The sequence below is a fragment of the Montipora foliosa genome, chromosome 8 (assembly GCF_036669935.1).
Source record: "Montipora foliosa isolate CH-2021 chromosome 8, ASM3666993v2, whole genome shotgun sequence".
In the NCBI taxonomy this organism is placed as follows: Eukaryota; Metazoa; Cnidaria; class Anthozoa; order Scleractinia; family Acroporidae; genus Montipora; species Montipora foliosa.
In genome coordinates, this window is record NC_090876.1 from 208,334 (window position 1) to 220,833 (window position 12,500).

General features: G+C 38.7%; 1 protein-coding gene across 1 annotated transcript in view; it reads left to right on the top strand.

The window, feature by feature from the left end:
- LOC138012429 (uncharacterized) overlaps positions 1–12,500 on the top strand; it is a 49,462-nt gene that overhangs the window by 1,588 nt on the left and 35,374 nt on the right. Inside the window, exons 2-3 of the mRNA XM_068859199.1 lie at positions 1,345–1,670; positions 7,833–7,971. Of these exons, the coding sequence (XP_068715300.1) occupies positions 1,345–1,670; positions 7,833–7,971 (465 nt within the window). The remainder of the gene's footprint in view (positions 1–1,344; positions 1,671–7,832; positions 7,972–12,500) is intronic.

A 12,500-nucleotide genomic window follows, 5' to 3' on the forward strand; every position in this document is an offset into this window, starting at 1 on the left:
GAAATCAAGAAGAACATTCTGGAGTTCACTTTACGTTGAAAACGCTTACTTCTCGCTCATGAGATAAAATGTGTATGAACACGTTTCCTAATGTACTTGAGACGCACAAACTGCTGAGATTCATATGGATAGAATTTTTTTTCAACCAAATAGCTTTGTACCATGGACAATTCGAAAATTCAAAATGCTGTATTTTCGAAACGAAAGACGTCATGGAACTGGAAACTTTAAAAAAAAAAAAAAAAAAAAAAAAACGGTGACCTTCAACCTCCTATAAATAAAAATTCAAAACACCTTTGGATTTGATGACGTCACTGTGAAAACCATCTATAGGCCATTTCCGATTTTATCTCTGACTCCTCTTTAAAGCGAGTCTGAGTGCAAAGTTTTTCTTATGAAAATTAGTTTTCATTCATATGTAAAGTAGAACTAATTACCATCACACTTAGGCCGCGCTTTGAAGAGGAGGCAGACATAAACTCGGAAATAGCTTATTCATTAAAATGAGATGTAGATTTCATGTGTTGTTCTTGATGTTGCCTCTGTCTTGCTTCAACCCTACATTTCTCAGCATCTTTATGTCAAATTTAAAGTCACTATCAGAAACAATTTCCAAATGAAAGCATTTTGATTTTAGCTATTTTTTGCCTGTTATCTATCGTGCAACGTCTAAAGAGAAAAGGAGAACTTGGAATAAAAGACGGTTTCATGCATTTATGACAAGCAGTGGCTTGTGGTTTGACGTTTGCCGTTTCACCTTAACACATCGCTAAACCTCTCGAATCACAACGAACATTTGTTCTGAACCTTGATCGTTACTACCAGTTAATATTTCGATAATGCTCTTCTTACCTTCAACATTTAGACTAGTTTTCTTTTTACGGCTTAAGCGTGAGGAGAAGACATGCATCCTTTTTGGAAGAGCAGGGCTTGATTTCCCGCTGCTCTCATGCTGGACGTAACCCCATCATTGTTAATGGGATTAGTCGCTCGTTTGGCACTAGTTTCGCCTCTTGTGCCTTTTCGTTTTTTAATCAATATAGTGCCAGTTGTACCTGATCCACTTATACTCACAGTTCATCTAAAACACACACACGCACAAAGCACAAGTGACATACACAGACGCACTAACTTGGCTTCGTTATGACAAAAGGTTCGGATGATGAAAACCCCATAGGGTCCACGAATGCTGCTTGTTCTTCTGCTTGTGGCGATAGTGAAAACCAGTCTTTAGGTCGTAGGCATGATTAGCATTATGGAATCAGTAGAGACTGATAACATCTTTGATTATCGAGAGAGCCTTATGCAATGATGCTAATAATGTTTTTGTTCCAACATATCAAGGCTGCATAGGACCCCTTGGAATGATATCAGGAGCCATCAGTGATATGCAGATAACCTCTTCTTCACAGTTGGACGAAGATCATTCTTCAACAAGAGCAAGGTTGCATTTGAAAGCATTTGACAACAAGTCTAGTGGCTGGTCCCCTGTAAAAAGTGATCGTAATCAATGGCTGCAAGTAGATCTTGATGGTTCAGCCAGAATTACGCGTTTAGCGACACAGGGAAGCAACGCAAAGGGTGAATGGGTGACGAAGTACATGTTGGAGTATAGCTATGACGGAGTCCGCTTCCACACGTACAAGAGTGTAGAAGAGACATCAGCGAAGGTGAGCCACTTGCTTTAGTTACGTGTATACATGCTTTTATGGCACACGGCGTATTATGCCTCCGCATGTAAGCAAGACAAAACATAATAATGAACACTATACAACGCAGATGACGGATTTCACAGTGAATAAAGACGACAACGACAACGAGTTTATAACATTTGCAGAAGGCCCAGCAAGTGCGCGCATTTTACAGGGGCCCCGTTTTCTGTTCATTCATGACGACTTATGACCAATCATGGAAGGAAGATTTGACAGCTGACTCAACTTTAAAACATTTTATAATCAGCTCGAAGAAATTATCAAAGTGGTTTTTGTCGATTGATTCGGAAAAAAATCAATTTAAGCCAACACGTATGCTTTTAGCTTTTCAAAGCCGGAATCGATACACCAAGCAAATCGCAAACTCGCGTAAAGGCTCGGGGAATCTTGACAACACGCACTGCACGTGAAGTTATTTCCTCGTTTACAACAAATACAGCCATCATGTAGAGTTTTAAATAAAGCAGTCGTACTTGTACAATACTGATATATGATTTAGGGGTGCTCCCCGGTTTTTTATTCTTACTGCTTCTAGGTGTAATGAAAATAGAAGGTTTTCGAATTGTTGTTGTTTCCGGTTACTGCTTAAATAAATCATTTTCTCTTCTTTCTTCTTTAGAAACCGATATCGCATGAATCACCAAGCGCTGTGTATGATAGTAGTTTTTTGAGTGAAATTTACGTTGGAATTCACCGGCTTGGCAATGCATTTTTCTTGAATCGCCTGAGTTTTAAAAGAAAACAAGCACGCCGGGCCCACAGCGAGCGAATGGGAAAGGAAAAATGCCATTTTAGAGTCAACTGTCAATAGCCAGGGAATAGGAATCACGCTAAAATTAGACACCGTCAGGAAACTTTGTCAGTTCAAGGTCGAAAAGGAGTTTTATTGATGTACTTTATTCCACTTTATCTCTGAAAACGAGATCATTCACATTTTACTGTATTTCATTGAAACACACCAGCTTGGCTTGGAACAAGAATCGGCAAAATACAGCAATGCAACCAATAAAGGACGGGTTTGCCTAAACCGGAATAAAAAATCCGGAATCCGATATAAGAACTTCAACCAAAGGCTTACACTAATTTGCGAAACGAAAGAAAACGAAACGAAATACAGAAAGAATCTTAAACATTCATTAAAGCTAACCTTAGTTTTTGGTTTTAGGCCTAATGGTAGCCTTGGTAAACGGTTTGTTTAGGCCTAATTAGGCCTAAGGTTAGCTTTTAATGAATGTTTAGGATTCTTTCTCTATTTCGTTTCGTTTTGTTTCCATTTGAAAAATAGTGTAAGCCTTTGGTTGAAGTTCTTAAATCGGATTGCGGATTGCGGATTGCGGATTGCGGATTCCTGGTTTTAGGCAAACCCAGAAAAAACAAACTTCAAACAAGATCCGTTGCAACGAAGTACCTTTAGGTGCTTTAAACAAACTTCCAAAAACACAAGCAAGTGATATTTCTCCCTAATTTTACGAGAACATAAGGGCAGAAAAAAAAGTTGGGCAAACGGATTAAAAAAGCATTTTTTCGCTCCCATTTTAGAGCAAAACGAACAAACAAACAAATCAACTATTTCTTTATGTCCAAAAGAGTACAGATAATTATTTTTGATTCCAGCTGAGAACAAAAATTCGAGTTTCATTCCTGAATAAAGGAAAAACCGATGAAACCACTTTTTGAAAAATACACATCCACTTGAAATAACACATCCGTAAAAATAACAAACGATTTACATTGTAATATTGCCCAAGGAAAGAATTTGTGGAGAAACTTCTTCCACCAAGTTTGAGCTATTACTGGTATTCTGTTTGGTCGTAGTCCGTTCTCTTTCGCTCTCCTTTCGTTTCTGTTCTAGTCATAGGTCCTCCAGGTATCATGTAACGTTATCAGAGTTTCTAAAGATATGTCAAAAACTGTAATACAGAGAAAAAGGCACCTCTAAACAAATTAAAAATAAACACTCAGCTTTAAGTTTATATCCCTCCGATGATTGACTTGAATACCTGCGTAGGCACTAGTGTGGACCATAGCTATGATATGTCAAACTGCATTGAAACCAGCAAAAAATGCAGAAAGGAAACATTTTCCAAACTGTTTTCCAACTGAACACGAAAAACGTCGACTGTCAACACAGGTAACCCAAGCTTGATATATGTGCTATGTAATATATAAGGATGTTCCTATGGGGAAAACGGTTTTTTCTCAAAATTCAAAAAAATAATTACGTTTTAAAAAATATATTATATAGAATATACCTTGCCTTAACCTTGTGTTTCTCTTTCTCTGGTACAGTGTCTGGGTCACTTAAGAGCGATTTATGGGGTTTTTGGTTCCTCTTCTTTTCCTTCTGTATATCCTTTCCCAAGGTTGGGCACTGGGACGAAGCCGCCGAACGGAATCATCGAAGGTAAAGGGCCATAAATTCGCTCCCAAGTCTTTGATCGCCTCGAAATTCCACGTAGATCACGGACGATCCCTCCGCTATCCATTCGCCTTCTTCATTCGAGCCGCTTATGCACTGAGAAGGAATTCAGGGCCACCAAACTCTGCAAACATTTGCTTCGAAAGCCATCGAATTCGGCTTTATTCGAAGCCTGCGTTACTGAACCGTTGGAAGACTAAGCCTAAAGACTCACGATTGGTCACCACTGCGCCCATTGACCGAATGAAGAAGACGAATGGATAGCAGAGGTATCGTCGGTGATCTCCTTCGATGATTCCGTTCGGCGGCTTTGTCTCAGTGCCCAACCTTGGGAAAGTATATATAGAGGGAAAAGAAGATGAACCAAAAACCACCTAAATCGCTCTTAATCGACCCAAAAACTGTACCGGAGACAAAGAAACACAGGACTGAGGGAAGGTAAGCATTTTTTTTTTTTTAATCGTAAATATCTTTTTTGAATTTTGAGAAAAGCCGTTTTGCCCATACAAATCCTTACATTTCTACTCTTGCGTAATATAGTACAGTACAAATACACCTATATCGAGCTTGGGCTACTTGTAGTATTAAGAACTATAGTAGTAGTAGTATGGCCGTGTAGCCGCGTCGAGCCACAGCAAGCACGCGAAAATGAAGCCTCGTTTATGTTCAGGTCAGTTAACCTGGGTGAGCCGGCGATCCAATTAAGAAAAAAACAGTACCTGGTCAGCGGTCAACTTAAAAAAAAGCTGACAAGGTGAGCTGTAATCTTGAGCCCGAGGTGTAGTCACGTGATACTGGTCAGCTGATACCTTATTTTGGCAGGTGTCAATTGACCTTAACGTGCATGTCCAATATCAAAGGGTTAACACTCATGACCACCCCTCAATGACATTGGACATTTCGTAACAACTACACAACGCAGTATCTCATCTTTATGGCAAGCTTACCACTGTAAAAAGAATGAAAACCTGCAGAATTAGAGCTTTAGTTCAACAGGAAATAGTATTTCTGAGCTAAGCCGCGCTGATCTTATCGTTAGGTCTTAAAACCACTTTGAAAACGGTTAGCTTTCAGTTGTTTTGCTGGGTAACACTATGTCACTACTCTTAAAAGTTCGACTTTCTAAGAGCGTGTCTCGCTAGTCTATCGGATATCGGGAAAATGTCTCTCATCGATGGGTTACCATATTTTCTTAACTATGGTGCTCCGCGCAAGTGCCTTTGGCGCAGGGAGCTCCGCTATTAGGGCGAAAAAAAGTGGGCGAAAGGAGATAAAATCATTTGTCGGGCGATAGTGAGTAGGTGGTGCGTTCCCGCATTCGGAGAGTGAATTATGAATTAAAGTTTAAAATTTCGATGCTCGTTCCCAGGGTATCTCCTTTTCCCTTTCCGTGGAAAGGGCGTTGGGGACGTCGGTGTTCGCATTTTCAATGGTCGTTGACAATATTATTAAAAAATAAAAAGGTGGCTGTTACAAAGATGAGTGTTTAGTTACTCTTAGTGCTGTAAAAATGTCAAGAACATTTTGTTTGGTTAATTGTCGTGTCATACATAGGTTAGGAAGCAGCATATCTGTCCCACCAGGAAGTAAATGTATCGTGTACCAGTAGTGGAAATGGCACATACTACAAAATACAGCAGCAATTTTTAAGAATCCTAAATTACAGTCACAACTCCCAGTGAGGTTTAGAAGATAGTAACTTGACACAGACCCTAACCTGCAATTAGCCGTCCCTCCGTACTGATGATAATTAAATATTACTAGAAGTAATCTCAGGTTATTAAAGTGCGTTCAACAGTCTCTTTGAAAGCGAAGAAGGAGGGTATAAAAAAACAATCTTTCAGGACGGAAGTTTGAGGATACGAGCACGTACTTCTTGAGAGAAGCGCCGAGAACTATGACTATGTGATTGGATTGAAATTATACTTTGCTCTTGGCTAAACTCTGAATCATAAGTATATGACTGCTTGCTTTCAACACTTGAAGAAAAAATTCGTATCTCCGCGTGGCTATGTAATATCCTCTATGTATTACTTGACAGTGGTAAAACAAACGTTCTATGAAGTTAAGCCATATCGGGCGTGGTTAGTATTTGGATTGGCGACCTATATATATGTTATTGCTTTTCAAGGATGTCATATGCATCGTAATGCCTTTTCTTTCAATCGAAATACTCATATTTAATGGAGTCCTCATCACTTAAGGACATATTTATAAAGCAATCATAATACAGCACCCCTTTCCTGTTACATTCGTTATCCCTTGATCAATCGAAATAAGGTGATTTTTTATATGAGGCTATTTTTTTTTTAATCGTCACTACTGTAATTTTTGGTCGTTCATTTTCCGCACGCTCTCTCCTTTTTGCCATTACGTTTCCATTTTACAACTCAATAAGGCATTTTTTGTTTGATTTTACTTCTGAATAGTGGATGGTGTCTCTTAATTGAAAGGCAGTTAAATCGAGACCGTATCCGCGCGGTTCATCGATTTTGTTATAGCGGCCTAGTAATTTAGAACGGGCTAGTAATTTGGCCCACAAGAAAGGTGTATGTTTATCAAACGAGCGAAAATTACTCTCTGACTGCGCTGATTCACAAAACACCAATTTATGTGCAAGTGCTATGCACTAGTCAGCGGATTGACATAAAAAAAAGTTTAACGGGATCTGACTGACGGACGGACGGACGGACGGACCAACCAGCTCCCCTCCAATAATTCGGAAATGGCTTTTCTACTTTCCTAGTTAAAAAATACCTTAGGTATCTCAACCCTAGATAGAGTTAAGAAATTTTGTTCCTCTTGGCAAATGGATCGCTGGTTAAATAAGCCTGATCGTTGATTAAACAAACATTTAAAGTACACATACTCATACTTGCTTGGTAGCAGTGCAAGTCAAGGTTTAAGTGAAGCTATGATCCTCGCAGTTATCAACGTAATTTTAGCAATTTCAACGGGGCTTGAACCCGTGACCTCGCGATATTGGTGCGACCGATGTTGGGAGCTGGTCATTTGTGGGTTCAAATGTTCCCGAGATGAATGACACAACGAACATTACTTTTATTTCACGTTTCTTTCTAAATCATAATAGAGTGCTACACGTACATCGGATATCCTGAAAATGTTGTGTTAAGTCTGTCACAATTAAGTCAAAACACCGCAACATTGACTTTCAACAACAACAACCATAAAGTAAGATAACTTTATTTAATATCGTGGAGAGTGCTCGCTCAGTCTACCGAGCCAGAAGATCATGTTAAAACACTCGACGACGTTACCAACAATAAGATTAGCCATTCCCGGTGAATAACAGTGAAACGTTGATACAAGGTCTCGACAAAGGAAAGCTTATGTCAGCAAAAATAAAGCGTTATTACGTGATGGAATAAATTATTACAGGATAAAATAAATTATTTTAATCCAAGGAACGAGAAGAGAAAGGAAACGTTTACACCTTACTTACTTAAGGACTGATTTTTGTACAATTTTTAATTGAAAAGAGATGAATTCGAGCTGATCCCTTTGGATTTTATTTGCTGCGCCTCATGATTGGCCAGAAATTATCGTGCTCCTTTTCCGACCAATCAGGGAACAAATGCTGAGTTAGTTAATGGTGCCTATAGCTAGTGTGAGAGTGCGCCAACTATTTTTTTTCTGTAAATTCTTGCTGCAGCTTATTTTTTACTTTTCGTTTACTTTAGATATTTCTAGGAAACCGAGACAGTGACTCTGTTATGTATAACAAACTGATCCCACCAATCACGGCCAGTGCAGTGCGTTTGTTTCCAGTGGAGTGGCACAATCGCGTCACCATAAGAATGGAAATCTACGGATGCCAAGGTATTCTGAACAATCGATTTTAGTTGCCAACCATTACAAAATTTTTATTGCATGAATGAGTAGTATAGCAAGAAGCCAATCACAAGCTGGCCGGATTTAGTACCACATGACACAAATGGACCAATAAGAGAGATATGTCCAGGATTGAACGCAAATGCGAAAATTGCAAAAGCTACAATGTTTTGTGACAGGCCAACGAAATTGACAAAAATGACGAAAAAGAGTTTTAAATGAGCGGGCAAAAGGGCTCTTACGAAAAGAGCAAAAATGGCGAAATTGACAAAAATGATTAATGTGACGAAAATTACGAAAAATCGTGAAGTTAGAAGGAACCCTGAATGAGAGGACTCTAGGGCTCTTACGAAAAGAGCGAAAACGACAAAATTGACAAACATGACGCATATGAATGAAAATTACAAAAAAATCGTAAAGTTAAAAAAAGTTACACGTGTACATGAGAGGGACCAAGAGCTCTTGCGAATAGGGCGAAAACAACAAAATTGACAAAAAAATTATGAAGGTAGAAGGAGGCCTTATTGAGAGGGAACAAAAGTTCTTACGAAAAGACCAAAAACGACGAAATTGACAAAAAATGGCGAATGTGACGAAAATTACAAAAAATCGTTAAGTTGGAAGCAGCCCTGAATAAGAGGGCACAAGAGCTCTTACGAAAAGAGCGAAAACAACGAAATTGACAAAAGGGACGAATATCACGAAAATTGCAAAAAAAAAACGTGAAGTTCAAAGGAGCCCTGAATGATAGGGCTCAGGGGCTGTTAGGAAAAACGTGAAAACAACGAAATTATCAAAGATAACGAATATGACGAAAATTACAAAAACATCATTAGAAGGGGCCCTAAATGAGAGGGCAGAAGGGCTGTTACGAAAAGAGGGAAGACAACGAAACTGAACGAAGTGACGAATGTGACGAAAATTACAAAAAAAATAAATCGTGAAGTTAAAAGCAGCCCTGAATGAGAGGGCACAAGGGCTCTTACAAAAAAAAAAGGGAAAACAACGAAATGAACAAAAAGATATAAATTACCAAGAAATCTTCATGTTAGAAAGAGCCTTAGTGAGAGAGCGCAAGGGCCCTGACAACAACAAAATAATGTCATTGGCAACTCAGAATGAACTCAGGGTAAGGTAAGTTGGTATACTTAGCATAGTGTACAAGTTAAGGCAATGAATAATGTTGTTGTTACTGCCTTACATAAATACATGGAAAGAACAGAAACCTTTACCCACCGAAATTCAAATAAACAATAACAAGCAAGAAACAAACCAGCATGATCATCATGATCATGTCAAGGGAATTGTCAGTTGTGTGTTCATAATCTGGTTTCCACTTAAGAGTTTACTGTGTTCAGTTAGTTGATGTTTGCCATTACCATGCAATGTTGGAAGCGTAGAAATAATGAAAAGGGATTCAAAATTAATCCATTTTGAATAGGCACATGAAGGTTTATTTGACAATGAGAAGACAGCTGGTGGAATAGAACTAGGTCATCACAGCTCGTCCTTGATACCAAACAAATGAAACTGGAATGATCGTCCATTTTATATCTGTCAATGTCCCGATGAAGTACCAGTAGTCCCTTTAATTCAGTTTTAGTCCTACTAAAATATGGCTCAAACGTAACGTTTAGCACCGGTGAATGAAGTGTTTTTGCGTAGAAATTACAATGCATTTTTTTTACGTCAATGGTTACTAAATTAGTGGCCGGAAAGTAACATTTTCGAAAACGGAAAAGGAGGATGAACTAGGGGAAATAACAATGAACACCAGTAAGTATAATTTTGTGTACTTGTTTTATTTGGGTGTAAGAAAAAGTGGTCTTAACTGGCTGTTTACTAGCAGAGGGAGTGGGTGGTTTTGATACTTTTTAACAGATTAAAGGCTTTTGTTGGTAAGAGTCTTCGCTGACGCTTTCAAAACGAAGCATACCGCTGTATTTTAGCTGTACAGACAACCTGAACGCCTATGCTGGATTTTGAGTAATAGTGTTCGCTACGCTTGAAGAACGAAGCATACATACTTCGGCTCTTCCGCCTGTTCGTATTTACTTAATGATGATGTCGAATGGTCACAATTAGGTAGATGTGCCGGTTGAAGTATAAGTAATAGTAATTGGCATCTTTTGCTAAGTCCTGTTGTAAAGGATTTAAAATAACTGGTAAAAGTGGTATGCTTTCTAACATTAAGGAAATTCTTTCTGAATTTTAAAAGACCATTCACTGAACTTTCAATAATTTAACATTTTTGTGGTTTGTCACTGATAATGGGAATATAACAGCAATAATTACTATGACATTCTTATGGTTATAATAATTATTATGAACGTTTATCACAGTGCAACAATTTTCAATCCTAATCATATAAAGACTTCAGTCTATTACATAAGACAGTTCAAATCCAGCTGTACTCACGACCCGAAGGCTTTTTTTTTTTTTTTTTTTTTTGTAATCAGGAGTGTTTGCTCACGCTTTCAAAGCATACATACTTTAGTGCTTTCGTTTGCATTCAAGATTTTCGTTGGTAAGAGTGGTCGTTCACGCTTTAAGAAAAATACACACACATACTTTGGCTCTACTTGCGACCCAGAGGTAGATGTTCCCGCTACCAATTGCAACAATGCAAGGGTCTTTCGGAAGAGTCTTCGGTCAGGCTTTAAAACACGTTTACACGAGTTTATCGATTTGTTGCCGCTGTAACGATGTGTAACAGAGCACGGGGAGAATGTTTCCGGTTTAAGAAAGAAGCATCAAAATATCGCGATCAAGTTGTGATAGTGTGTATTAAACATGTATGGAGGGAGCAAAAAAGCCAAGTACACTGTACTTGCACTTGTACACAAGAGCTTTTAAACATATTCACGGTCCAGGTGTTTCAATAGTTTCCAGCTCGAATCTTTTAACTTCAGCTCCGCATGTTTAAAAGTTACAGCAGAAGCATTGTTTTCAGCGATATGTGTAGGACATGGTCTCGCTAAGAATTTAAGTTGTACACTTCTTGAAAACGTTTATTCTAAAGTGGACAAAATGCGGGCGCTTTATGAGATGGATCGCTTTCTGATTGGTCCACTTGTGTAACGTGGTACTAAATCCGGCCTTTTGATTAGCAACTTGCTATATTGGCAACGTATACTTCTTTAATGAGTCAGGATGCTCTCGTGAAACTCCAAAAGACGACGAAGGAGGACGGTTTGCTGTAAAAGACTCTTACCCCAGAGAAGAACTTACATCCAGGATTGAAAGCGTTAGCAAAAATTTACTGGCAAAGAAATTAATTGCGAAAGTCGCAAGAATTGCAAGGACAAAATGTTTCCTAAAAAGAACAGTAGAAATTAAGAAAAAATAACAAATTTCCAAAGATTGAAAAGCGTTTAGCTAAAATTTGGTAGCTTTAAAATTTTTCACAAACGTCGAAAGGATTTCGTCTTCAGGGACAAAATTTGCGTTTGCTTTAATTTGGACACACCTCCAGAGAAGACATTGCTTGGTGTAAATGTTTGCTCTTTCGTAAATTTAATTTACCATGTAGGCCTACTTGTGACTTTCAACTTCATCATTGAAGGCCCAACAGAGAGACGAGACCAGAATTGAGTGTGTTTTTTAATTGTGTATTTTTTCCTCGTGGTTTCTCCAGGTTGAGTTATCTTTAGACTGAATTGCTCGGATCCGCAACCACTCATCAGTCTCTCACAAACTGGTTGTAGATTTTGAGAAACTGTTACCAGTTGAAATACAAAAGCAATCGCGCAGACTTTGTATGTGACTTCTTCTCACAGTAGGAGACTTCACTGTTTGTAAACAATTCTTTTGTTATTTAAATTTTGCCAAACACATAATAAACGAATCTTCTGTTTCGACTGCCTATAGATCTCTGGTTGGTACATTAGGGAGCTTACGAATCGACGACTTTCGCACGACGGTGCCGTTGAGTCACGTCATTGTCCTGCGTCGTCGTCCTGTAGAAATTTGAATTTACGATTCAGCAAAGACGACGACGCTTGTTCGTGGGCGGCAAATTTTCCCGCTGTTTCTGAAGTTAGTTTTTATCTTTTCAGTAGGTAGCTTCTTCGAACCAAAATGCCTAACTTCAGAGAAACGAGAGCTTGTATAGTATATGTTTATCGAAACAGCTTTATAAACGAACAAGAATTTGTACGTTTGTATGATTTCCACTAGTCACAAAATCCAGAGTTTCCGTGCTAGAACTATGAAAGGTTTGATTTGGACGAGAAAACAAACGATGAATGCAAGGCCGAGTCTCGTTTCTACCCGGAAGACACTTATAAAGTTGCTGAACAGCTGCAGCTACCTAATGAGATAGCCACTTACAATGGTTTAGCTTCGGTACCTGCTTTATGCATGTACCTCAAGCGCAATGCATATCCTTGTCGACAAGGAGATTTGGTTTATCATTTTGCCAGACTGGCTCTATTTCATAACAAAGCACATGATGGACTTGATTTACGATCGGTGGTACCATCTACGTACAGGATACAATCACGATTTGCTCTCCC